Here is a 27,108-nt window from a genome sequence, read left to right on the forward strand (position 1 = left end):
GAATAGAAAAGCAACCATTTTCCCCCCCAAGATTTATTTCCATATATCTTTCAATTCAGTGATGTTTTTTCATACAAAATGTAAATGGTAGAAATGATAAGACTGATAAGAGTCAATGAGCAAAAATATATGGCATCATAGATCAATCATCAGATCACAGGAGTGAGGCAGTCGTCTCTGTGCATCGCTCCACTGTTCAACAACTCTTTTACAACAAACTGAGAAGTGCATGGTCTTCTAATTTTCTCCCAGAAATCCAGGGGTAAGTGTATCAAAGATTGTTTCTTAAAAAAAAAAAAAAAAAAAAAATCAACAGCCAATTAACTCCTCATAGAAAAACATGAATGAATGTTTACAATTTCCTACATGCACATATGTCATCATAACATGCAAACATGACATCATCCAAAGAGATTAGCCACAGGTTAGTTGGACAAAGTAGCCTATACAGCACACACAGACAAACTAGTGCTGTAATAAATTTGGCACCTGGTATATATATTTTTCCTTTTTTTTCTTTTTCTTTTTTTTCTTTTTTTTTTTTTAAGAGGAAAGGTGATGTCTAAATTAAGGGAAATCAAATATCTACTGGGTATCGGGTAGATCACAACACTCATCTCCGTCCCAAAACAAGGAAATAGTGGCCAAAGGCAGTTCACTAGGACATCACATACTGTAAAAAAATAAAGAAATAAAATGTCTTTACATTAACTATCCTTTTAGTGACAGGTTGCGTAAAACAACATTGGTTCACCTCCAAGTGCAATCAGTACAAATACCACTATATTGTTTTATATTCTTTCAGAGGGCTGTTCAGTATCAAGCATAATCAGCAATGCATTTTTAGGTGAGCGACACATCCTGTATATCAAGATCTCTGTGAAGCAGTGAATTGGTCCCACTGGTGCTAAAGCTAGAGTGTGTTGAGTGCAGGTAAAGCTACAGGATGAGAAGCAGTCCTAAAGTGTCATTTTGTTGCATAGCCCTACTGTACTTCAACAGTCAACATTTCCCTGTGCTTATGGAATAGAGCACAACAGTCAGGTTCCACAGGTAAAGATTCTATTCATTTTTTCCATAGAGAACCCGATATTGTATTAACCTTTCAAATTTCCATATTATTATGAATGTTGAGATTCTTAAAGTCCCCCTGTAGTCAATCATTTTACCCCTTAAAACTCATCTTTGATCACCAAAATGACATATTTAAATGTTTTTTCCTGTGAAAAATTTTTTTCATCAATGTAACTCTACATCCTTGCTTGATTTAGTATACGCGGATCTATGAATATGCTAATTAGCCCCGCCTCCACTCACTCGCACAAGCTCAGAGATCCACTCGGTCAACTTACTGAGGTAAACGCTGCACAATGGTATCGCTTTTTACAACGTTGGACACATAACAGTAGAGCTGCACGATTCTGGATAAAATGAGAATCAGGATTTTTTGGTTTCAAATAGAGATCACGATTCTCCCACGATTCTGAATATACAACCAAACAAAATAACATGAAGGCTAATTTACTAGAGGTTCTGAAAAAATATAAATTGCTGACTCTAATTGCTGGAAAATTTTTGAATGAATTGTTTAAAAAATGGTTTTGAATGAATTCAATGACTCATTAATAAATACTTTTTCATTTCTGGATGAATGTTTCATTGCTGGATGAATCAGTGTTTTTGAATGAATCTTTTGAATGAACGATTCAATGACAAATACATTTTTAAACAGTCAGTTGTCGCCACCTAGTGGAATTAGATGTAATTGATACAACCGTTATTTGAAGTGCCAATTTCGTTTCAAAAGGTAGTTTGCTCTATTTTGATCGCTATCGTAGACATCGGTGTTTAAATACTAACATACAACTTATATCTCAGTACTTCTGTGATAATGTGAATATTTGTAACACAGAAATAACTAATGTGTGATTCAAAACAGCTCTCTCTGGCAGCACGAACACAGATTTGAAAGTTCCGGTATGATTTTGTCAAAGGTTTAATAGACGCGGGAGAATCGTTGTCATTAATAAAGTAGGATCGCGTGGGTGCTTGAATCGAGATCGCGATATTTTTACGATTAATCGTGCAGCTCTACATAACGGTAATTAATGTGATTAGCCTTTTGCTTGACTACCCAATTTTTCATATCAGCAGTAAAATATAATTTTTTTTTCCAGTGGCTTTATACCCGTTTTAAAAAAAATCTATATAAAAATGCTTCAATTTATATTGTTTTCCATTAACTTTATACACCTTATGCACCAGATAAACAAGCGTGCAGCCATCTTTAGAATTTTGTTTCCGTTTTTGTAGTAGCTCTGTATATTTCTATGGCATCGCTGTCAAAGAGTAATTAGCTGGTGAAGTGGATTTACTTATTGTAAAGTTAACGAAAGTTATAGTGAGCATTGTAATGTTTGAAGCGGATGTCATAACAAATGTTCATTCATAAATCCGTAACATCTCACCTTCCTGCTGTGAAAATACAAACCGGAAGACAGAACACGAGTGCGGCGCTGAAAAAGGGGCGGGGCTACATAAGGTCTATACTGTCAAAGTCAAAAGTTATAGCTTCGTGGGATTCATTCCCTCATTCTATTTTACATTATTCCCCAACTTCAAATACTTTTTTTCCTTGAAATTCCTATGGAGACAATGAATAGTAAAAATTTTCCAGAACCAAAGCAACTGCAGCAACTGTTGCGCTCTATCGCAGGGTCGCCCTAAAAACAACACCATCTAATAAACCCCTGACATAGAAAAGACACGGTTGGAGATGACGAACTGAAAATATGGGCAGGATCAGAGTGAAATTCACCTTCTCAGAATAAATTAACCTTAATTTATTAACTATCATCAAAAACATCAGAATACAACATAGTCTTTATTTCAAACAGGTCGCACTGAAGCAATTTTGCTTGGTGAATAATAGATACAAGTGGAAGTCAATAAAGCACTTCAATTCCCTCACCTTCCTCCTCCTTTAATTAAATACTGGAAGAGAAATTCATGAGCTCACAATACACCCTCTGGAAACAACACTGACACCAACAGCAACCAACAAATACAACCTTCTAACATCCTTTCAGTCCTCTATAAACCAACTGCATTAGCATTTTTAATATATCATCTATTTTCCCCTGAATCTTTTCATTAATACACTCTGAAAAGACCAACATCATCAACATCCACCTAAACTATCTTTATAACGCTACAGTCTTTGTTTTGTGCAATATCTTTCCTCAAATACATGCTCAAGTACATTTAAGAAACAAATATCAGTGACATTTAACCTACACCATATAGCTTCTATTCGCTGCCTCTTTCAGGCCAAAATGCTTCGTAATGAATTGCGCACCAATGTGGCAATAAAATCTCAAAATTTAGGCACTTGGTATCTTACCACTCAAGAGTAAGAAAAGGATTAGACCTTATGTAATGTCCAGCTACACTCGGATCATTTACAAGGTACAAAATGGAACACTGTGAAAAGATATTCAATCTACTGCAGTCTGATAGAAAAGTGAGTTCAATTTGGCCTTTTTTTCAGTAAGTGGGAGCAAACCGTCTATTCCACTCACGCTAGTGAAGGATGTAGAATTACAGCAGCACAAACCTTAAGGCTGTGTGTCCACCAAAGAGTTTTTAGCCAGGCGCTCTTCTGAAAATGCCCAGTTGTGGGTGCTTGAGAACGCTTTGGAGGCGCAGTGTTTAGCTGCTAACCTGGTAGACTCACTGCAAACAAAATGGTTCTCCAAGCATTATTTTTCATTAATATTGTGGTAGTCCAGGGATGTCATCTGTTAAGGAAATAGATATTCAAACCATTGTTATTCAGTCGTTGTACAAGCAGAATGTGACGACAGTTGGTGTGGTATTTGTCCTGTCTCTCCTCCACTGCGATAAGTGATGAGCGCTGCATTTTATCCAAGTTAAGTTGAACATCAACGTCAAGCGTGCAACGCTCAGCGTGGAATAAACGTTCTGTGCCTCATCATTCGGCTGGCTTTTTTAAAAAATATATGGAGGTTCCATTGCAAACAACTGAACAAAGCCTCAGAAAAAAACATTTTAGTGGACACAGAGCCAAAATCCCTAGAAACAACTTTTCAGTCATTGCGTCCTGTGCAAAGAGTCTAAACAACCTCTCCAACCACAACAACTAAACATCTCACTTTTTCCACACAACTGATCAAGAGTGTTTCCATCATAGCTTGTATTTTTGGGCATCTTCCTCTCTGAGGTCTGAGGTCTTGATCACAGGCACAGCTGATGTGACCATCTCCCTGCATGTGACCCTTGTGGAATCAGCCCTAATTAAATTAAAAGCGGTGGGGGGTGTCACTTGAGGCTAGACTGTTTGAAACCCATCAAGACCTCCAAACGCTTTCCATCTTGCCGCTACTTTCGCAAACAGTGACAAGGTTGTCTGCTTCTTTCTAAACAAGAGAAGAACACCTTTATAAAACCTTATGTGCTCAACCTGATGGTAAACGGGCAGAAAACAGTGTAAACTGTGGACATAACTCTTGTTTCCCCCAAAAAATAGCTCCTCCACTCAGGGCAAAGACGATAAAATGCATGCTAGATTGAATCATGCTAACACCAGTCATCTCTCTCAGTCTCCTGGTAGCTTCCAGATGCTCGGCCGCTCGAACCAGGTGCCGAGTTCACTCCGAGGGAGTAGTGATAGCCATTGGGGACTCCGCTCTGGCTGCGCGAGAGCAGCGTGGAAGTGGGGGTTGCACCTGATGTTGTGTAGGTGACGGAGGGTGCAGTCCTGGGGGAACGGCTCGCACCGTACGTGCTCAAGGCATCGTGGAAGTCATCTGCTTCAGACAAGTGCGAGTCTTGCTGGAGGGGACCTAAGTTGGGGTCAGAGCTGATACGAGTGACAGGCACGGGAGATTGGCGGTGGGCGTTACCGCTAAGTAGGGCATCGTGCTCTGACAGGCCACGACTAAGGCGAGTGGGGCAGGGCCCTGTAGACTGGGCAGTGTTGAGCTGGACCGGAGAGGAGTTGGCAGTCTTGTAGGCAACAGCCGGCCGAGGAGTAAGGGGCGTCTGAGGGAGCTGTCTACGCCCACGGCAGGGTGTGCTGGTGCCTGAGGTATGAGCGACTGAACTTCCTTTAGCAGTGTTAATTCCCTGAAACACAACAGAGAGAAGAAAGAGTGAGTCACTGCCAAAACAGCATGTTTAGAAGCTAGTGTGACCGAGAGAAACCACCGGACCTGTTTAAGCCTGTTTGGGTCATGTGGTTCTCCTGGTGATGTGGCCCGGCTGGGCCCAGCGGACACGCTGTGGCCCTGTTCATGGCTGCCGTAGCGGTCGCACGAGTAGTATCGCTGCTGTCTTTCCGCCGCTGAGGATGAATGGTGCTTCCTCTCGTGTGAGCGGCCACGATCACGCTCCCGCGCTCGTTCCCTAGGCAATGACTCAGTGTTTGGATCTGCTGTTGTACAGAAAAACATCACAAACACCAGTCATGTCATTTGTTTTTAAAATGTTAAAATATGATATTCTGTGGCACTTTCAAACCATTTCTTGTTTGAGTGTTGTGACCAGCCTGATATAGCAATATTGACTCAATATCCTTCCTTCAGAAATCATTCTAATAGGCTGATTTGCTGCTCAAGAAACATTTCTTTCTATTATCAATGTTGAAAACAGCTGTGCTGCTGTAGGAACCACAGGAACTATGATACTTTTTTCCAGTCTTTCATGAATAGAAAGTTCAAAAGAACTGCATGCATATATATATATATATATATATATATATATATATATATATATATATATATATATATATATATATATATATATTTATTTGAATTATATATTATATATTTGTTCCATTGCAAAAACATGTCCGTCTGCTTTCTTATAAATAAGCATTTTTTTACCAGGCTCCTATATGTTTAGGTTCAGTAATTTTACTTTAATGTCAATAAAAAGGTTATTAGTCAGTTATTGAAATGCCTTATTTTCAAAAATGTCACTTTAGTCAATTCATTGGTATTTGACAATTTTTTTTTTTTTTTTTTGCGAAAACCTCTATGTCCACCTCTTTGGACAACAAGACGTCCATTTCTTTCAGTTTTACAGCTGCAAAAGGAACACTGGTGTTGTGTTTATTTGCTATTCGCGAAATCCTGTCATGTCATACTCATGAAATTTTTTTTAATGTTTTGTCTTGTAACAATGGACAAAACATGATAAAAACCTGCAGCTCGGCAACTGAAAGCTGGCTTATACGCACACCGATTCCAATTGGTTCTTCTGTGGACTTAGAGGGTTTTGCTGACAAAGGGAAGTGGCATTTAGCGGTTTCTGCCAACGAACCGGTATTTCTAAATGGGCTGATGCTGAGATTTAGTGGATTTGAAGTGAAAGTACTTGATGAATGTATACTATATGCGGACAGCATTCGTTTAATATCATCTCATTTTTGACGGAGGTGGCATTTAGCGGCTTTTGCATCTGAACCATATATATATATATATATATATATATATATATACACACACACACTGTATGTATAGTTCATTGTAGTCATTAATAAACTAATTTACATCTATTATTATAAAAAACTGAAAGAATACTTAATAAATAAGTAGTCTTAAAATAATTTCACAAAATAATTTCTAAAATTAATTTTTTTTTTTTTTCTGCTTTAGTCCTCTCCCTATTACGTCAATAAACAAGCGTGTTCATGTAGTGAATAAAGATGTGTAAAGAAATTTGTGTAAATAATGCACAAAAAAAGAATGTGGGTTTTTTACTTAGAAAATGTGAATTTTTTTCAATTAAATTAAATGATTAACTATTCATTTCACATTTTCTCTGCTTATATTCTCCTCCAAGTGTGTTAATAAACAAGGGTATCCATGCACCAGGGCCTTTTAACTGAGCTGTAAACACCAGACACTGCCCAACACTAATCGAAACCACTGTGTATTCAAAACACCAGAGGGCACTTATATATCACAAAAAAAGGGCTGGTGACTTGGTGTGTGTGTGTGTGTGTGTGTGTGAGCCCTGCTGTTTGGTGTTGTGATCGTTGACTACAGAGGAACAAAAACATGTAGAGGAAGATGTATGTGGGTGTCTGTATGTGTTTGAAATCTGGGTCTAAACACACCCAAGTAAAATGAGCTTTCAGTGGATTGATATATTGCCCTGTTTCAACTCAGTCAAAGCTGACTGATGTATTAACAGCAGAGCCAGACTCCGGCTGAGAAACATGTTTACGTTCCAGTGTTTCTAAGAACAGAATGAGAGGAGTGGAGAAAGAAAAGAGTAGGAGTCTTGTAGTAAAGAAATAAGAGGTGGTTCATTTTGTCATCCTTAGAGCGCCTGAGGAATCAAGAGCTGCTTTTTCTTGACTGCTGACTTTCCCAGTCACGCCACAAACTGGCAAAGAAACAAACATCAGAAATAATTCAAAAGCACATTTTCTAGCAATGGTTTGTAAGCCCCACTCTCAGTCAAAGACAGAGGTTGACAAAGTAAATCCTAGACCAAAGCGCTTTGGAGAGTCTTTTCCTCGATAACCTGATCACTATAATCCTTAAAAGAATTTACATCACTGTGCTAAGCAAAGGAAGCTGGGATTTTCAACGAGCACTCCATTTTTCTTCAAAATCCTTAAAGATTTTACAGACCTCTATACGGCAAATGTCAAATCTTATATAAAACTGTAATTTAATAATAAAAAAAACATATAAAACTGCATAGCAAAGCCCAGGAACCAACCACAAAACATTCTTATATACTATATATATATTTGATATAAAAGGTGCTGTGGGTGGCTGAGCAGATTTTAATGAGTTGCTATGTGGCTGCTAGGGTGTTCTAGGTCAGTGGGTGGATGACGTAAAATTATTTAAAGATGATGTAAGATTTTTATGTTAAAAGTTTATTGTTCATTGACTACTATTAGTATGCCATTCATGGGTTTACCTCCCCCAAAAGTTAACACTGAGCCTCCCAGGCACCATCTAATCAGTGACAGCAGTCAGAGGGTGTTTAGCCAGTGTGAGACCATAGTCAAAGACTATAGATATAGAAAGACGGTTCACTCCTATTAGTTATGAATGGGAGAAACTGCAACGTGCAATATGGCAAAATACGTCCCACCTTCTAAGTAAAAGAGCCAATCGCTGATTGGTAAAGTCATCGTATCACTGTAGCTGCTGTTAGAAGTTCCAGTTCTCATAGAAACCTGAGACTCGCGCTTAGGACTGCACATGCGCGTTGGCTCGTCTAGCCTGAATAAAATAAGCTTTTTTAACACTATTTGAGCATAACAAACAACATTTATGGGACAGTTCATGTCAGATTTTATTGCTGATTTGAAATATGTTATTTAATGGTGAGTTCGCCAAGCAGTTTTTGAGATTTCAGGATTCCCTCATTCAGATAGATAGGACTTGGTTTTGGATCCCTGAAATAGCTGCCCGGAGGCGTTGCAAATATGGCCGCAGAGTAAACAGACTTTCCTTGAAAGGGACTTTGCCATAGTCTCACTACAGGAGTACATTCCACTACAGGACTGCAAGCCAAAATTTGCTGTATTTAGACCTGTAAAGATTAAACAGGTCATGAACACATGAACAAAGTCATTGAGATGCAACGTGCTACAATGAACGCTTCAATACAACATCACCATGCACCTGTTCAGAAAGACACATTTTCTAGTTTATAATGTTTACTTTGATGTTTCAGTTGCTTATTCATGACACACAGCAACACAGCTAAAAGTATTCCTAATATGTTGGAGTTTTTATTTAAAGTAGCTACTATTTCTAGCAGCTATTTCGGGCATCCAAGACCAAGTCCTATCTATCTGAATGAGGGAATCCTGAAATCTCAAAAACTGCTTGGCGAACTCACAATTAAATAACATATTTCAAATCAGCAACAAAATCTGACATGAACCGTCCCATAAATGTTGTTTGTTATGCTCAAATAGCGTTAAAAAAAGCGTATTTTTCAGGCTAGACGAGCCAATGCGCATGTGCAGTCCTAAGCGCAAATCTCAGGTTTCTATGGGAACCGGAGTTTCTAACGGCAGCTGCAGTGACGCAATGACTTTATCAATCAGCGGTTTTACTTAGAAGGCGGGACATAGTCTGCCATACTGCGCGCTGCAGTTTCTCGTATTCATAACTAATAGGAGTGAACCGTCTTTCTATATCTACAGTCTTTGGTGCCACTAATGTCACAAAAACTACATATTTCACCTTTAAATTAATATTTTATTATTAAAATAATATTGAAATATATATATATATATATATATATATATATAAAATATTATTATTAATTAATATATTATTGTTAATATTATTTTATTATTTGTTGTTGCAGTTTTTATTATTGTATTAAACCAATCTAACTTAATAAAAAAGATACAATAAAGATTTTGTCCCCTCAATAACTATTGTTTTTACTGAAGAAAATACAGTTTCTGTTAATAATACATTACACATACAGTATATTATAGTTATAAGTCTGTTAATATTATACTATATAGGGGTCTTATAGTCTTATTAGGGAATATTGTGTTAGACAGTGGGGGCCTTCGAGTCGAAATGGTTGAGATCCACTGTTCTAGGTGGTTGTGTACTAGCCGAAATCAAAAGAGACCACCTCAAGTCTCTATGATATTCTTGTGCTGTATGATATTCACTATTTTCTTTCACATGGATGTGCTGAAGAGCATAAAAGAATGAGAGGAAAATCAAGGCCACCTGTGGGCGGTGGCTGCTCCTCGCTGATGGCTCGATCCAGTGATTTGTGCTTCTTGTCTCTGCGCCGCTGGCAGCGGTGATGATGATGGTGATGATGATGATGGGCTCGCTCCCTCTCTCTCTCCTGAGCGAGGGTCTGACCTGAGGCCATCTGGGGCCTTTCCAGGTCATATTCGCTCAGACTGACCTCTCGCACCCCTCTCTGAGGAGTCAATGAGGATGTAGACCGCCGCATGGGACTCACATCTGCGATAGGCTGTGCAGCAGAAATAAATTGTGTTAGCATGTGAAAGATGAAGAAAGGAGATAAAGGACAGGACACATATCTAGCACAGTACTAGAATGACAAGAGTTTCAGACCACTAGACCTGTCACAACAGACGCACAACACCAGCTGAGCATGAAAACACACTTCCACTGAAGAGCGTCGTTCAGCCCGCTCCTGCGGACCCACACACGTCGGAGAACAGTGGAACATCATCACGGTCGATGCAAACACTCTGCTGTTTGAATGCTGTCATCGAATCGTCTCTTATACACATGGACTGGACGGCTGGAATAGTTGCTGCATGAACTATCCACAGCCAAGCAGCGGTCACTGATCAATGAAGAGACACTGGAGCTTTTCTTGGTTAACTGTTGCTGTTCTATGTATACAAATAATCTATGTACATCTGTAAATCTGTATTCATACAGTATAATGTAAATCTGTATACATATAATCTATGTATACAGTGTACATGTGCATTTACAGTCTCAAAAAGATTAATTAATTTTAAATTGGCCTAAAAGTGACTTTAAGGCAGACTCTTGAGAGAATCCATGACCACTGCTTGATGACTGGAATTTCTACTTTTGTAGTCTTCTACAAACACTCACTAGTGCCGCCCAGTGGCATAAGATTTCAGAAACTCTAAGAAGCAGTGCATCCCCTTTCCACATAGCTTGAGCTTGAAAAGTTTCTTTCTTTCCTGAATACTTGGTTCGAATAGACTAACTGCATAAACCCTTATGAATCGATCCACAAAATTTGGAATTATGAGGTTTTCAGTTCAGTTGACTATTAAATCATTATATTTAGTCCCCCCCCAATCCAACTCCCGTTCAAAAGCTTGGGGTCAGTAATATTTTTTTTTAAAGAAATGAATACTATTATTCTGAAAGGACAAATTAAATTGATCAAAAGTGAGAGTAAAGACATTTATAATATTACAAAAGATTTCTATTTTAAATAAATGCGATTCTTTCAACTATCAATTCATCAAAGAATAGCCTACTGAAACAAAATGGATCAAGTTTTCCAAAAAAATATTAAGCAGTAATATTAATCAACATTGATAATAATAAGAAATGTTTCTTGAGCACAAAATCAGCATATTAGAATGATTTCTGAAGGATCATGTGAGACTGATTAATTACATTTTTAAATATATTAAAAACAAAAACATTTATTTTAAATTGTAATAATCTACAATATTACTGTTTTTACTGTTTTTTTGATCACATGAATCTTTCCGACCCCAACATTTTTAACGGTATATGTTTATAATCAGTGTTGGGGGTAACACATTACAAGTAATGCGAGTTACGTAATCAGATTACTTTTTTCAAGTAACTAGTGAAGTAACGCATTACTTTTAAATTTACAACAAAATATCTGAGTTACTTTTTTAAATAAGTAACACAAGTTACTTTGTTTTCTCATTTATTGACTGACAGCTCTCATGTCCATGTTAAGAGAAATCTGAAGTAAATGCAGAAGCGTTGTGTGCGCTATGTGTGAACATGATGGGTATTCTAGACTAGTTCTAGACTTAATGTGAACATACATTTACTCATTTACTTCTTCTGTGTCCTATCTTCTGTATTCCAGAATGACAGCACCACTTTTGGTGTTGAAGGGCCTTTATATTTGCCAAAATTATAACTTTTTGTTATTATAAAAACAAACAAACAAACAAACAAACAGCCCAGATGAGAAAAAGTAATGCAAAAGTAACATAACGCATTGTTTTCCATAAAAAAGTAACTAACGCAATTAGTTACTTTTTAGGGAGTAACGCAATATTGTAATGCATTACTTTTAAAAGTAACTTTCCCCAACACTGTTTATAATATATTTATATGGCTGAAAGATATGTGAAGAGAGGACTGCACTAATACAAATCAAAATGATACACAACCCACTAAATGAAACACACTCATACTTACAGTTAGCACCTCACAACATCCAAGATAAAATAAGCATTGCATTTTATTCTTTGCTTTTCATTTTGCTGTAACAAAACTGTGGTTAATCTATTCCATTACTTATAAATGAGTTGCCCACAGTGATTAACTACTATATATGTCTTTGCAGTGCATGTTAGTTTTGTGTTTACCTCACCAAGCTAATATAAAGTGTGCCTGTATAAGTTTATTGGCCTGCTAAAAGGGTGTGGACTCTAAAAGAGCTGGAATGGACAAAGCACACACAAGCCAACATAAAAATGGAGTGGCTGGCAGAGAGAGAGAAAAAAGAGAGAGCGATTGCAGGTGGAACACTTGTACATACTGCTAGATACGTTCCGGCGGTGTGGCGTAAGTGGCTCCGCTGTTGGACGGGAAGAGGAAGAGGACACATAGGTGAGGAGAGCAGGGCACACAGCTGTGGCACTCATGGACACAGCAACAGAGTGAGACAGGAGGAAAGAGATCAGAAGAGAGGGACAGAGTAAAGACTGGATGATGTTCATGAAGAGTTTAGATATTAAGATCCAGTATGGTCAGAAAATAGGTGCCTAAAAAGTAGGGATGGTGGAGAGATTGTTTGTGTCAAAATAAAAGGTGGAGGAAAAGAACTGAGTGATTTTGATGTTTTAAAGAGAGGTGGAGAGAAAGAAGAGATAGACAAGACAGGACAAGACAAGACAGGACAAGACTGAAGACAAGACATTATAACAAGGATGCTGGACACTGTTTGAGTCATTTAGCGATGTGGCAAAAATACAGGAAAAAAAAAGTATGTACATAAATAAATTACAGTTAAAAAGCAACATAAAATTATTACACTACAGCTGTTAATGAGGAAAAACGAATATGAAACATGTAAAAACGAAATTACATTAGTGTTATTACTGTTAACTAAAATTGTTTTCGTTAATTGGAGTATACCTGACATACAATACATTATAAATATTAGATGAAAAACTTTTACTTAAAAAAATTCCATTAGAAATTTTGCCTTGGTAACTAACTGAAAATAAGTACTAAATAAGTACTAAAATAACTAACAATAAAGTAAAAAAAAAAAAGCTTAATAGAATGCAAAATTTTTAAATAACACAAACTAATAAAATGATCAAACCACATAAAATTACTAAAACTTATACTAAAATAAAATAAAAAATAAAATGATAAAAAAGCTAATTCAAAATATTAATAATTACTACATTACAATATAAACAATATTAAGATAAGAATTCTAGATTTTTATATAACATAAATATAATGTAAAACAAATTAAAAGATTAAAATACAACAGATAAAGATAAGATAAACAGAAAAGATAAGTTAAAATATTCCTATATAGTTCGGTATATACAGTATGTAGACTTTGCATTGTCCCCCTTCTTCTCCTTTACTCTTTCTCTCTCTCACACACAAACACAAACACACCACTATATAAGTGAGGACCTCACAAGTACACACACACACACACACACACACACACACACACACACACAGCTGAACTGAAGAGAATAAATGTGTCTCTCAGTAAAGACTCTTCTGACTTCCACCAATTAATTTGCTTGAATTCTTCACCTCCTCTCTGCATTCATTAATACACCCTTCCTACTGCCTCCATTCATCCATTCTTTCATACAATTGCCCATTCACTCCTCTTCCCTGTATCTTCCCGCAGTCATACTCCAGCTGCCTCTTTCTTTGCAGGAATCAATTTAGTGAGAATAAGAAACAAAGGCTGTAGAGCAGTTATATTCAACTCCCAACTCCCACCAGAATGACCTCATATGGCCACTACATATAGGAGATGTTTACCTGAAAGCCAGCGTTGAGTCTTGGCATGGAGGCAGCTCTGCCGTGACCCTCCAGCACAGGATACCCACCCACATCCGAGTCATTCTCCATGTCACTCATCTCAACTAATTCCTGCAACATATGTAGGTCCAGATAAAACAAATGCATAAATGAAACCTATGTAAAAAAGGAGTACACTTATATAAAAAGTGCACATATTATTGAAATAATATACTTAAGTGACTTTATTACATCCTTATATCTAATTTCATAATTACTTCCATTGTCTTTGAAATATGGTTATTGTACTGCCGAATGTACTGACAAGCATTTATGGAACCTAATTTATACGTTAATGTACTTTCTATTGTGTCATGTATATATTTATAATTACACATTTGTAATGATGAAGTTTTTAGTACAAGTTTTAGTGCAATTTAGTACAATTATAATATATTATCTTTTAATGTAATATTGAATAACACACTACAGTTAAATTTATAATCAAGTATTTTACATGTGCTTTAGTATGTTAGTCAACATCAAAATAAGTGTACTTATTTAAAGCAAGACAAAACATTATTAAAACATAATGATTAAAAAATTTACTTTAAGGTAAAGCATATAATTTGATATTATTACAAAGTCATGAAAGTGTACTCTTTAAGTACACTTAAGTGGCCTTTGTTTCAGTAATATTACAGTATATTATCTGCAAGTGCATTTTTAAAAAAATCTATACTTGTTAACTATACTTACAAAACTAAATAAATAGATTTGAAGTACACTACAAGTGTACATTTAATGCAATTAAGCACACTTCCTTGTAACAAAGAACTGAACAGTGAAAAGAAGTTACAGCAGTTACTAATGGTACAAATGGACAAGCATTGTGTGTGGAATTGTTGCTGGTGGATGTGGCAGTTTTTACACATTCAAATTAAAGAAAGCCACAGAAAATATGGTTTAACTGACATGTGCAGTAAATGGCTGTAAATGTCTGACACGTAACTTAAATAAGACTATTAAATAAGATTATTTTGCAATAAATCACCTGAGATCTGTATGTGTTTGGCACGTCTTCTGATTGGCCACGTTGGACAGGCCTTCTGTTCGGTTCCTGTGCGGCTTCCTGAGGTATACCTCCTGAGGGATACTTTTTCATGCCACTGCTCTGGCTTTGTCTGTGACGCACAAAATTACACAAAAAAGACACATTCAAAAATAATAAACACAAAACACATTCTCAAAAGGAAAGTATATTAAGACCAGAATGGTAGAACGCTCACACTGCATCCCCATTGGTCAGGTGAAAGGAGGTGGGCGGGGCCTCTGGCTGTGGTGTGGTCTCTAATTGAGAAGCAGGTAGGGCTTTTGGCAGCATTGGCTCCTGATCATGCAAGTGTGTGAGAGGAAGCATTGGTCTGAAGAGAACTCCGACTTTACTCTGAGGAGAAAACACAATATACACGAAGATGAGTTTAACAAGGACCACATTAATCAATTATTAATAACTCTTTGAGGAACTATGAATACTAATAATTGAAATAATAATAAAGTATGGCTTTAATCTACATCTAACTAGGGATGCAAAGGGGTGGAAAATTTCCGATAAATTTACAGAATTTCCGGAAACTTTCCAGGATTTTTGGAAACTTTCTGGAAATTTTGGAAACTTTCTGGAAATTTACCAGAAATTTTCCACCCCTTTGGATCCCTACATCTAGCAAACTATTTCTAATATTAATTATAACTCTGCAGGTCACCATCTAATTGGTTGAATTCTGCAGGATTCCTGGGAGACGTGTGTCGTGTTCTTTAATGGCCTGGAAACAAAGCTGGTGTGACGCCAACCCCCCTCAGGAAAGACAAAATTAAATATGTCCAAGAGTTTTACACGCCGGTCTGTTATTGTAGGAACATTTATGTTAAATTTTTACACCCCTAAACATGATGCTGAACAAAACGAACAGTGATTGGTTGCTTTATATGTCAAACAGACGTCCTCTTGGGTGGTCCTTGGCCTATAAAAGCTGCTATGGGGTTCAGACCTTCTGCCGTCAGTCTGAAGGTCTGGCTATGTGAGACTAAAACTGTAGTAGTATATTCAGTTTTTAGTAGATCCCTCATGAAGATGCTCTACCTGTGTGCCTGGTGCAGCCTGCTGCTGTTGGAGTCTCTTGGCTCGGTTCTGCTTATAGTAGTCGAAAATCATCAGAGCAGCATAGACCTTCCCTACAGTCAATTCATTATCTAAGAGAGAGTGAAAAGGACATGAGGTATCATATGGACAGAAGGGCAGAAGGATAACTGATGTCCACTAGGTGGCAGCAAAAACTCAGAGATACCACAAGCAAAACCAGGCTGAATCACTCAGGTGGAAAATGGCATTAATATCATTTCAAACTCCCATAACCATTTAATTAGGAGTCCATATAAATGTTAATTGCTTTTTAAACAGAAGTAGTCATTTTTTTAATGAAATTTTTTTAAATGCAGGGCTTACGTTTATGAGGTGTCACCAGCAAATCCACTGTTTTTGAAGACAAGCTAGGCCAAATTTTATTTATTTCCTTCCTTAACTGAGCATCACAAAGGCGCTGGGCCAGAACTCCTGGAAAAACAATAAGAAAGCAAGTCGCAATAATGTTAAAAGAATCAAAATTAATAATTCCTGAAGACCTTAATATCCCCCGTGAGATTTCTTTTGTTGAGCTGTTAATGGATGTTATCTTATTCTTTAATCATATTTTGCACCAAGTAAAAGGTTGAATAAAAGTCAAAGTCAGAGAAGAAAGGATCATTCAATTAACTTGTAATGTTTTTAAAGATGGTGGAGTGTTAAATCAAATAAGGCTGATGAAACAAAGCAGTGACTGGTGAAAAGTCTGGTGGAGCAGATGGACAGTTAAAGGAGCTTTTGACATACAAGTGACTGCGCTCTGGCCCTGCCGGACAATCACCTGATGCCAGTTTAATCTCCAGGGCGGTCCGGATGAGAGCCATTAAAGTGGAGGTAAAGTGAACAGTGTTGTCTTCAGCTATGGGCATGTTCATCCTCACCAACCGCTGTGGAGTCAGACACAGAGAGCATAGGATTAATATTACACATGACTGCGGGATACGGAAATGACCATAACAAATGCCAGGAGGAGTTTGAATGCTGAGGGAGAGTAACGACTTGGGCTATGTAATTTCTCTTTCGTCAATTGTCATTTCCAAACGCTCATCTCAGCACACAAATTGTCTCATCAGGACATCAAAATGATGAGAGGAAGGAGAGAGAGTTTGTATTTCATGCAGATGCTGTGGGGAGGATGAGTGATGTTGGAGATGGAAGATGTTTTGCTGCATTTCTCCAGTTAGCAGACAGTAAAGCTGTGGAGGTTTACAGGTTTCTCAGTATGTGTGGTTACATGCACAGCTTTACACTGATTATGCTTAATAACCTGACGATGTGTGATATCATGTTAACACTCAATTTTTTTAGTTCACTTTAAAATGAAAATTATCCCAAGCTTTACTCACCCTCAAGCCATCCTAGGTGTATATGACTTTCTTCTTCGTGATGAACACAATCGGAGATATATCAATAAATATCCTGACGCATCCGAGCTTTATAATGGCAGTGAACGGGACCAACGAGTATGAAGCTTTAGAAAGTGCATCCATACATCATAAACGTACTCCACACGGCTTAATAAAGGTCTTCTGAAGCGAAGCGTTTGTGTAAGAAAAATATCCATATTTAACAAGTAAAGTAAAATATCTAGCTTCCGCCAGACCGCCTTCCGTATTCAACTTACGGAAAAAGGGTAACTGATGTCGCGTCAGTTAAGCTTTTTCCGTAAGTTGAATAGGGAAGGCCTAGGACGTAGTGCAAGCGCTTTAAACTGCGAAAGTTTTACTTTTTTTTATTTTACTTTACTTGTTAAATATGGATATTTTTCTTACACAAATGCTTCACTTCAGAAGACCTTTATTAAGCCGTGTGGAGTACGTTTTATGATGTATGGATGCACTTTCTAGAGCTTCATACTCTTTGGTCCCGTTCACTGCCATTATAAAGCTTGGATGCGTCAGGATATTCATTAATATAACTCAGATTGTGTTCATCAGAAAGAAGAAAGTCATATACACCTAGGATGGCTTGAGGATGAGTAAAGCTTGGGGTAATTTTCATTTTAAAGTGAACTAATCCTTTAAGATTTTAGAATCAGCTGATTTTTGATAGTCATCCTCATTTTGTTCATATAAACACACTGAAATCAACGTATATATGTCTGCATGTAATGATATACTATTCCATTTTTCACATGGAATACATATTTCACCCCAAATCTAAATAAATAAATAAATAAATAAATAAATACTGTAAATAAATAAATAAGTCTTTTTTTTTATTAAGACTCAAATTTTCTGCAGAAAAAAATATACTCAATAACTCATCTTGCCAATACACAATATTTATTTTTAAATTAAAATCAGCAAATGGAATTAAATATGCAACAACAAACAGTAACAAGATGTATCAAAACTTTATCATTTTTGTAATATATAATAAAGGAATGTGTTTGTGCTTAATTGTCATGTAAATAAAGACACAATGTGCTTCACCTTCTCAAAATATTATTTACTTTTTTTTCTTTTGATTTCGGGGTAAAACATGACCTGATGCCCGGTTCAGACTACACGATTTTAGCCCAATTTTGCCACTATCTGCTTGACGTAGGGTGTTGTGAGGATTCGTAAACGACAATGGGCGTAGGGACGCAAGATTTGGTCTTCCGTCACATGTGTGACACTGGCCAATAGAAGCACAGAAGCGCCTTCCTACATGCTTTCAAACATGCTTTCAGAAGTCGAAATCGTATAATCTGACACAATGACTATCGTAACCGACAAAAATACAGTGTAGTCTGAACCCGGTGTTGTGCCGAATTTCGACCCCCAGCCAAATTATTACCCCCCTCGTTGAAGTTGCTACCTGATTGCCTAATCTTAACCCCACCCCTAATCCTAACTCCTCCCCCACACCTACTCCTAAACCTACCAATTCTAGGAGGGTAATAATCTGGCAGGGGGTCGAAATTCGGCACAACACCGGCAAAAATTTGTTCTTGACAGAATTTGTAAGAATCAAACTACTTTAGTCTTTTGTGTATGAGGTCTTGTTATTAAATATTGCCAGTCTGCATGTGGACAGCTATGGCTACTGTCCATGTCGAGAATGCAAATACATTTGTTAATGTGCACTGAAACATGAGGTGTTTTCATAGAGTCAGCGATGACCTTCAGAGAGGATGATGATCAGAGAGCGAGAAAAGATAGCATGCTGAACAACCAAAACCAAGAGCCACGGCAGCACCCACCACACAAACACATCACTCAAGGTGAAGTCAGAGCAAATGCTTCACACATTAACACACCCAGTGGTAATTGAAAATAGAGGTGAAAAGAAAACAGATGCAAAATAAACAGAGAATGGATCTGTTTCTGTGGTGTAGTGTGTAAGAGCGTAAAATCATGCACAGGGACAACACTCTTCCTTCATTAGAGAGCGTAGGCCAGTGAAGACATGTTTCCACAACAACTACCATTAAAAAAAAGAGAAAGGAGGAAAGGACGCTCCACTGAGCACACATCTACAGCAAGCTTTTGCTCTTTCCTCCCTGTTGATTCAGTGCTCTGATGTGGGGGGAGTGGGGGCTTGTTCTATTTAGAGCTCGCTGGAGAACGTCGCATCCTCAAGCCTACACTCACACAGACTGTGTGGCCTCAGAGAGTAGCTCAGCAGACAGCCACGGACGCATGTCTCTTGAACGTTACCCATTCAGACAGCTGGAACAGGGTGTGTAAACTTATTGACTCGGAGGCAGCTCTCAAAGTGGCAGAACGGCCTGCGACCAAAACAGGCAGCCCTGTACCAGTGACGTTTGAAATTCAGTTTCGATATTCAGATTTTCTAATTTTTTTCCCTCACTATTCTTTACTTTCTCTTACATGATGCAACAATTTTACTACAGCTGCACATGCCTTAGGAAATTCAGTGCTTACTGTGTATTTATTCTACTGTCTACATTTGTTCTGTTTCAAAATCTATTGAGCTGCCTATCAGGACAGCATTTTAAGCGCATACACAAATGCTGCTTACTAATATTCTGCCTGCTAAAAAAACTTAGTGAGCATTAGAGACTTCTTTCACAAGGTTTTGGAACAGAACTATTGTGTCAGTTTAAATCTAGCATTTTAAGAACATCAGTGAGATCAAAAGACACATAAAAAAAAAAAAGCACAACACGAAACACACACGAAAAATCACTTCCACAATTAGAACACTGACTGACAGCCACATCAGCCAATGAGAGGACAGAGGAGGAGCCAAGGAAAGGTCAGGGGGATGGGATCTACCTTGTAGGCGATTCGTGGAGGACATTTCTTTCCCAAACCTAGCGGAGGGGACATGTGGCGAAGCATCTCGTACATATCGAGGTAGGACATGCGTCCACTTCACAGGGGCGACACCCAGAGTTCAAAGGTCACACAGACAAGAAAAGGAGAGTAGTGGAGAACATGATGGAAATGTGATGTGAATGAGAGAAAGAAGGGGAAATGAACAAAAAAAAAAGCATTGTTATTAAGGATTCTGAAGGAAGGTCAAGGGTATCCGATACCATCCCGTCTCAGAAGGACGGATGGATCATGCCTGCTTTTCAGGCTGCCGGTGATCCAGGGATGAAGAACATGGCATGATGGGTTTGGCCTGAGGGGCTGCAGTCTGGAGCTTCTGTCCTTGCATGCTAGGACGCAACCACGGCTAACCAATCAGATACTCAGGAACAAAGCTAATATTTGGCCTAATTTAAGCAGTGTATTAACAGAGCAAATAAAAGCTGCTCTAGTACATCAATATTTGCAACAACCAGACAGAAATGTGCATTGTGAACATATGGGATTAGTTTGGGATGAGAGATTTAGCATTTGGCTTTGTTTCCTGGTTCCCATGGTTACCCATATTAAAATTAGTAAGGGAAGAGGGGGAGTATAATCCAATCAGACATCAGGCACTTTATGGGCATTCGATTTTACAGCACCGCCCTCTAGAGGGAAGGCGTGTAGGTTTTCAAACCTTGTATGCCACCCTATTAGGGCACTTCTTTCCTAAGCCGAGGGGGGGTGAGATTACGCGCAACAAATTGTACATATCCATATAGCGTATCCTTCCGCTGAAAAAAACAGATAAGGGTTAAAAAGACAGATTTAATACACTTTTTCCATATTCCATCTACATATGTATTAAAAATATTCATGCTTATTGAGGGTACGTTTACACGACAATGATGTACTAAAAACTGAAAGGGTTTTCCTTTGCGTTTTTCACGCACAGAAAACAACACTGTCAAAACGATCCCCTTTCATACAGATCCACTAAAACAACTACAAATGTTGTATTATGCATGCAGGCCAGTAGATGGCGATGTATGAACAGAATACACATGATATCACCGTTTTCACAAATTCACGTTTTTGTAGTTTACACAGAGACAATAACAGTATAGTTTTCAAAAACTTGCACTTTGAATCCCGTTTTCAAAAGTCTGTGTTTTCAGGCCCCCAAAATGCCATTTTCATGTAAATAAACAGCCAAAACGCATAAAAAAGTTTGTCGTGTAAATGGCCCCTTTTCAAGTTAGAATGGATTACACTGACAGAGAGGATAGGATTCAAATCCGTTCTGCTTAAGATAGACTAAAAGTGGATGGCGTGCAAAGATTTGCATTCCTCAGCATAGACAAAGCTTGAGGATTTGATGTTAGCCATGGTCACACAGTAAAATGGGATTCTTGTGACTTAAGGCCATGATTAAATCAGACACAGTGCCGGTGGCGTACCCTCTTAAGCCGGCATCTTTCAATCACTTAGTCTTGAGCTGTCACATTCTTTTAAAGAGGCACTAACTGAGGTGACACAGTGGAGGAGAGATACGCACCAGGCGGCAGGGTCGTACTCGGCCCAGACCCGGATGAACTCGTCGAGGTGATGAGGCCCGAGAATAGAAGCGTCACGTGTCAGGTACTCAAAGTTATCCATGATGACAGCAACAAACAGATTCAGCATCTGATGGTTGTAGGAAGGATTATTAAAAATAGAAGGAGAAATCTCAATCAGAAATATGTAAAATACAATAACAGATTTTGTTTTGATGTTACAAGTGGCATCTTATTGGCTAGACTTAAAGGAAGTTTTCACTGATTAAAGCCAGTGCACTCAAATAAAAATATGCAATTTTTTGTTTTGCATACTATTTTGTTTGTGCATATACACTATACAGATCAAAAGTTTGGGGTCGGTTCGATTTTTTAATGTTTTTGAAAGGAGTCTCTTATGCTCAGCAAGGCTGCATTTATCTGATCAAAAATACAGTAAAACAGTAATATTGTGAAATATTGTTACAATTTAAAATAACTTTTTTCTATTTTAATACAATTTAAAATGTGTGATGGCAAAACAGTAAGCAATTCAGTAATCATTTTAATATGCTGATTTGGTGTTTAAGAAACATTTCATTTTTATGGAAATTGTGATAATTTTTCCCCAGGATTCTTTGATGAATAGAAAGTTAAAAAAGAACAGCATTTATATGAAATAGAAGATTTCTTAAAATGTAAAAGTACTGCCACTTTTGATCATTTTGATGCAACTTTGCTGAATAAAAGTATTACTTTCTTTTATTCTTTATACTGACCCCAAACTTTGGAATGATAGTGTTGAATGAACAGGCCATTAACAGAGTAGTTAATATATAGATTCATTTTGGGCACTTGGTAGTCATCTTCATCTGCTGTACATGGATTAGGATGTTGTGTCCAAGTAAGAGCACGCAAGACTGCTGAAAGGAATAGTTTAAGTAAAAATAAAACGTTATTTCAAACTTATGACATTATTTCCCTGTGGAACACAAAGAGAAGTTTAGCAAAATGTTTGAGCTGCTCTTTTTTATACAATGAAAGTGGATGGGGTCCAGGAGTTGTCAAGTTCCAAACAAGAACCTCAAAAGCATAATTTAACTGGACAACATAACTTGTGCACTTTATTACAAGTTCTCTGAAGCCTTAAAGTAGCTTTGTATTAAGAATTAAGTAATTATCTGCTGAAAACCTCACTTGACAGCTATGGTCACCATTTACTTTCATTGTTTTTAAAAGAGAAGCTTAGACATCCTGCTATAACTAAGAAAGAAAATCATAAAGGTTTGAAACAATGGCAGAATTTTCATTTTAAGTATGTCTGTTTGAATGTGAGATGTGCTCCACTAACCAGGAAGGAGCAAAGAAAGATGAAAGAGACAAAGTAGAAGTAAGCGAAATCACTGCCGCACTCTTTTCCACTGTAGCCAGATTCGTCGTCACATGGCCTTTCGCTCAGACAAGCCAGCATGATCTCATGCCAACCTTCCCCTGTAGCACTTCTGTAAAATACATGTACACAAACAGCTAAAGTCAGAAACTTTGGCTTCACTTGTGATAAATTGCAACAGTACTGAGAAATTAAACAATGGCTTTACCTGAACAACAACATGAGGGCCTGAAAAAAGGTTTGGAAGTTATTGTGATGATTGATGGCTGACTCTTCATTCAACTTTATGTTACCAAACACCTGACACAGAGAGAAAAGCACATCAGCATTCTAATTTTGGATGAATTACAGACAATGCAAGCATTTTTGGTGGAGATGGGCCGAGAAAAACATTGCACGATGTGTGCACTTTCCTATTGGAGCTTCATGAAAATACCTGCAGGGACTGTGTCAATAATTCAGACTGCCTGGAGGGTATGTTACAGTAAGCATCTGCAGTATTAACAATGCCATATACACATATTGCACAAACTGTGACTCATGTTTCTGAATTTTATGGCTTTATGTCAGACAGCAGACACGTAAATAAACACACTGACTCACTCAAATCTACAGAGTTGTAATGCACCGACAGACAGTAAAACAAATCACAATAATCCGTCAGTCGCATATATCATGAAAGTTCATCCAGTAACCAAGGATGGATCATCTTTTAGAGTGGCATATGCACAGTGTATAATAAAAGTAATATATTTATACACATTTCTGCCACCAAGAATGCATATCAAACCCACTGCTTTCCTAAAATTATTCCTAAAATAATTTACTCGTCTGAAACATTTTGGGCCAAGTTATGTCCAAATATCTTTTCATGACCATGTAAAGTCTCTAACTTTTGCACAATATGTGTAAGGATACCAAAGAGGGAGTATTTACACAGGAAATACGTAACACATAACCAGACGTTCACACACCTCATGCATCTACAAATTTACAACTAAAATAACACATTTATGTTCAAGTATTAATTGACACTACAGTTCAAAACATTTGAGTAAAACAGTAATATTGTGAAATAATATTATAATTTTTGTTTTCTTTTTAATATATTTTAAAATGTATTGTATTCCTGTGATGGCAAAACTGAATTTTCAGCAGGCACTACTGCTTAATGTTGTTTTCTGGAAACTGATATTTTCCCCCAAGATTCTTTAATGAAAAGGAAAAAAAACAGTATTTATTGGAAATTTAAATATTTTGTAACATTACAAATGTCTTTACTGTCACTTTTTAATCAATTTAAAGCATCCTTGTTTAATTTCATTAAAAAAAATCTTTTTAACTTTTAAACAGCAGTGTAAGAGCACTAACAAAAAGATATAAAAAATATAAGCTTCACATTTATGATTTAAAACACTCAAGCTCTTGCCCCACATATTTTAATTACAAGGTAAACACAGTTTTTTTAGAACGAAGGGTGTGAAATTGTCTGTGCTAATCAACAGAATGTCACATGGTGTAAATAAAGCTTGAAATTGAACCACGAATCTAATAAGCTTATAATCCAAATCCTCCTATAAAAATACTAGAAAGGTTGCAAAAACTGGTTCAAAACCACGTTTTATGCTGAATGATGAAGTGAACAAACAGTTGGCGGTAGGAGTTTCAAGCGTACAGTTGATTACATGCCTTACTGATGATGTTATTTTCCCAGTCTTACAGGATACAATTAGGATTGATTTACAATGCAGTCCTAATCTACTAGATGGCAGACGCCATCATTTCCAACACAATCTGGGAGATTGCCTGTGCGTCCTTAAATGAGCAATCAAACTTAAAGATGAGATCAGTCCGTTAGACTGGAACAATGGCCTCTTTTTCATAAAGAAGCTTTCATATGGAAAAACACCACCTGCCCATGCAAAACACTTATGGATAAACATATATCGCTTTGCTTTTTAAAAAGATTGCCGAAAAGATCAATACTCTGTTTATCATGTTGAAGCTGTTAAATGTGAAGCAAGATGCACACAGCAGCTCTGGTGATGAGATCCACTGGTGTAAGAGGCTCAGATGGAAAGGTTGCATGAAGGGTAATGTTTATGAGAGAGCAACAGAGGCTTTTAAAGCTCTCTGGATCTCACCTGCATCCCGATGATGGCGTAAATGAAGAAGAGCATTGCAATGAGGAGACACACATACGGCAGAGCCTGGGGACAAAATACAGTTGTTTAGAGACAAACAGAAACGTTATAGAAACATTAGACTGATTAACCTTCTGATGCACCTGATCTACTCAGGTACAGATAATCATTTATTATAGTATGTTTTTTATATGTTCATAAAAATAGTTTAAAGACAAGGGTTTAAAAACAGGCATATTCTTTGCAGAACAATATACAGTCAAACCAAAAATTATTCAGACATTTTTTATATATTTTTACTAGTGCAGGACACTATAGTTCATTTATGTAAGTGAGGATAGCAAAATAAAGTAAACTGTGACATATTATACCCAAAAATTCTTCATACAGTGGACTACCAGTAAAATTGATAAAAATTTGGAACCAAAAATTATTCAGACACTTTGACCTGACCATGTTTTGCTTAATTGTTATCTGACATAATTAAGATTATTTTTTTCTGACACAGTTTAACACTAAGATATTGTCATATTTCATTACCATTTTTTTAAACTATAGTGAATAAACTGTATTAATGAATGAAATGTTCAAGGTGTCTGAATATATTTTAGTTTGACTGTATTTAAACATATACAGTGCTAGATAAATTACTTACAAATTGTAGTCCATTACTGAACACAAATGAAAACTGCAGTTAGTAACACAATCTATTACCTTACACCTTTTAGGTAATATAATCTGACAGAATTTTATCACATAGATTTGAATAGAATAATCTTGTACCATTATTGATATAAAAATTATGTTAAAAATTTGTCATCAACAACATTAAGCGCATTAAACATATTACGATGGGTTTTGGTGAAGGAACTGCAGGAAATTCTTAAGCTGATGAAAAGGTAATAATTAATTAAGTAATAATTATTTATTAATAATAATTAAAGTAGTAATTAATTAAAACAAAAAATGTAAATAAAAAAAAAAAAAGATTTAATTATTTAAGAAAATGTTTCATTTTTTCAAAATAAAACACAAAAACTGTAAATGTAAATTTAACTGTAGTCTGATTAGTTCTGAGTATTTTAAAATGTAATATAATCATTTATATTATTAAAAATATAATTTTTGGAATCTGACCCAGATTACATATAATCATTTAATATCCAGCACTGTATGTATTATTTATATTATATATTTTCATGGAAATTATTGTTGACAATTAAAGGGTTAGTTCACCCAAAAATGAAAATAATGTCATTAATTACTCACCCTCATGTCGTTCTACACCCGTAAGATCTTCGTTAATCTTCGGAACACAAATTAAGATATTTTTGATGAAATCCGATGGCTTTGAATCAGTGGTTCGGAGCGCCAAAATCACGTGATTTCAGTAAATGAGGCTTCGTTTATGTGATCCGAACCACTGATTCGAAACAAAAGATTCGTAAAGCTTCGAAGCAGTGTTTTGAAATCGCCCATCAATAGATATTGTTGAAAAGTCGTTATTTTGGTTTTTTTTGGCGCACAAAAAGTATTCTCGCCGCTTTATAATATTAAGGTAGAACCACTGTACTTACATGAACTGTTTTAAATATGTCTTTAGTACCTTTCTGGATCCTGAGAGGTTCAGTGACATTGCTGGCAATGGAGGCCTCACTGAGCCATCGGATTTCATGAAAAATATCTCAATTTGTGTTCCGAAGATGAACGAAGGTCTTACAGGTGTAGAACGACATGAGGGTGAGTAATAAATGACATTATTTTCATTTTTGTGTGAACTAATCCTTTAATGTTGTCTAACATCAGGTTCACACAGAATGCGTTTTTTC

At 36.9% G+C, this 27,108-nt stretch overlaps 1 protein-coding gene across 5 annotated transcripts in view; it reads right to left on the bottom strand.

The window, feature by feature from the left end:
* Nucleotides 1-15: 15 nt before the first annotated feature.
* The window catches only part of cacna1bb (calcium channel, voltage-dependent, N type, alpha 1B subunit, b), a 150,965-nt gene continuing 123,872 nt past the window's right edge, over nucleotides 16-27,108 (bottom strand). For 3 of the 5 annotated variants that reach the window (XM_051876914.1, XM_051876913.1, XM_051876916.1), the window contains 15 exons: nucleotides 25,280-25,345; nucleotides 23,344-23,435; nucleotides 23,097-23,247; nucleotides 21,769-21,896; nucleotides 20,190-20,286; nucleotides 16,742-16,847; nucleotides 16,285-16,392; nucleotides 15,922-16,031; nucleotides 15,068-15,225; nucleotides 14,833-14,962; nucleotides 13,800-13,910; nucleotides 12,313-12,351; nucleotides 9,759-10,014; nucleotides 5,235-5,455; nucleotides 16-5,148 (listed from right to left, as the gene is read on the bottom strand). In XM_051876914.1, coding sequence (XP_051732874.1) covers nucleotides 4,600-5,148; nucleotides 5,235-5,455; nucleotides 9,759-10,014; nucleotides 12,313-12,351; nucleotides 13,800-13,910; nucleotides 14,833-14,962; nucleotides 15,068-15,225; nucleotides 15,922-16,031; nucleotides 16,285-16,392; nucleotides 16,742-16,847; nucleotides 20,190-20,286; nucleotides 21,769-21,896; nucleotides 23,097-23,247; nucleotides 23,344-23,435; nucleotides 25,280-25,345 — 2,322 coding nt within the window. In that variant the 3' untranslated portion in view covers nucleotides 16-4,599. Of the gene's footprint in view, nucleotides 5,149-5,234; nucleotides 5,456-9,758; nucleotides 10,015-12,312; nucleotides 12,352-13,799; nucleotides 13,911-14,832; nucleotides 14,963-15,067; nucleotides 15,226-15,921; nucleotides 16,032-16,284; nucleotides 16,393-16,741; nucleotides 16,848-20,189; nucleotides 20,287-20,907; nucleotides 21,005-21,768; nucleotides 21,897-23,096; nucleotides 23,248-23,343; nucleotides 23,436-25,279; nucleotides 25,346-27,108 lie in introns of all 5 variants that reach the window. The other 2 variants (XM_051876917.1, XM_051876915.1) reach the window with 2 other exon arrangements.

The sequence above is a fragment of the Ctenopharyngodon idella genome, chromosome 21, assembly GCF_019924925.1.
Source record: "Ctenopharyngodon idella isolate HZGC_01 chromosome 21, HZGC01, whole genome shotgun sequence".
NCBI lineage: Eukaryota > Metazoa > Chordata > Actinopteri > Cypriniformes > Xenocyprididae > Ctenopharyngodon > Ctenopharyngodon idella.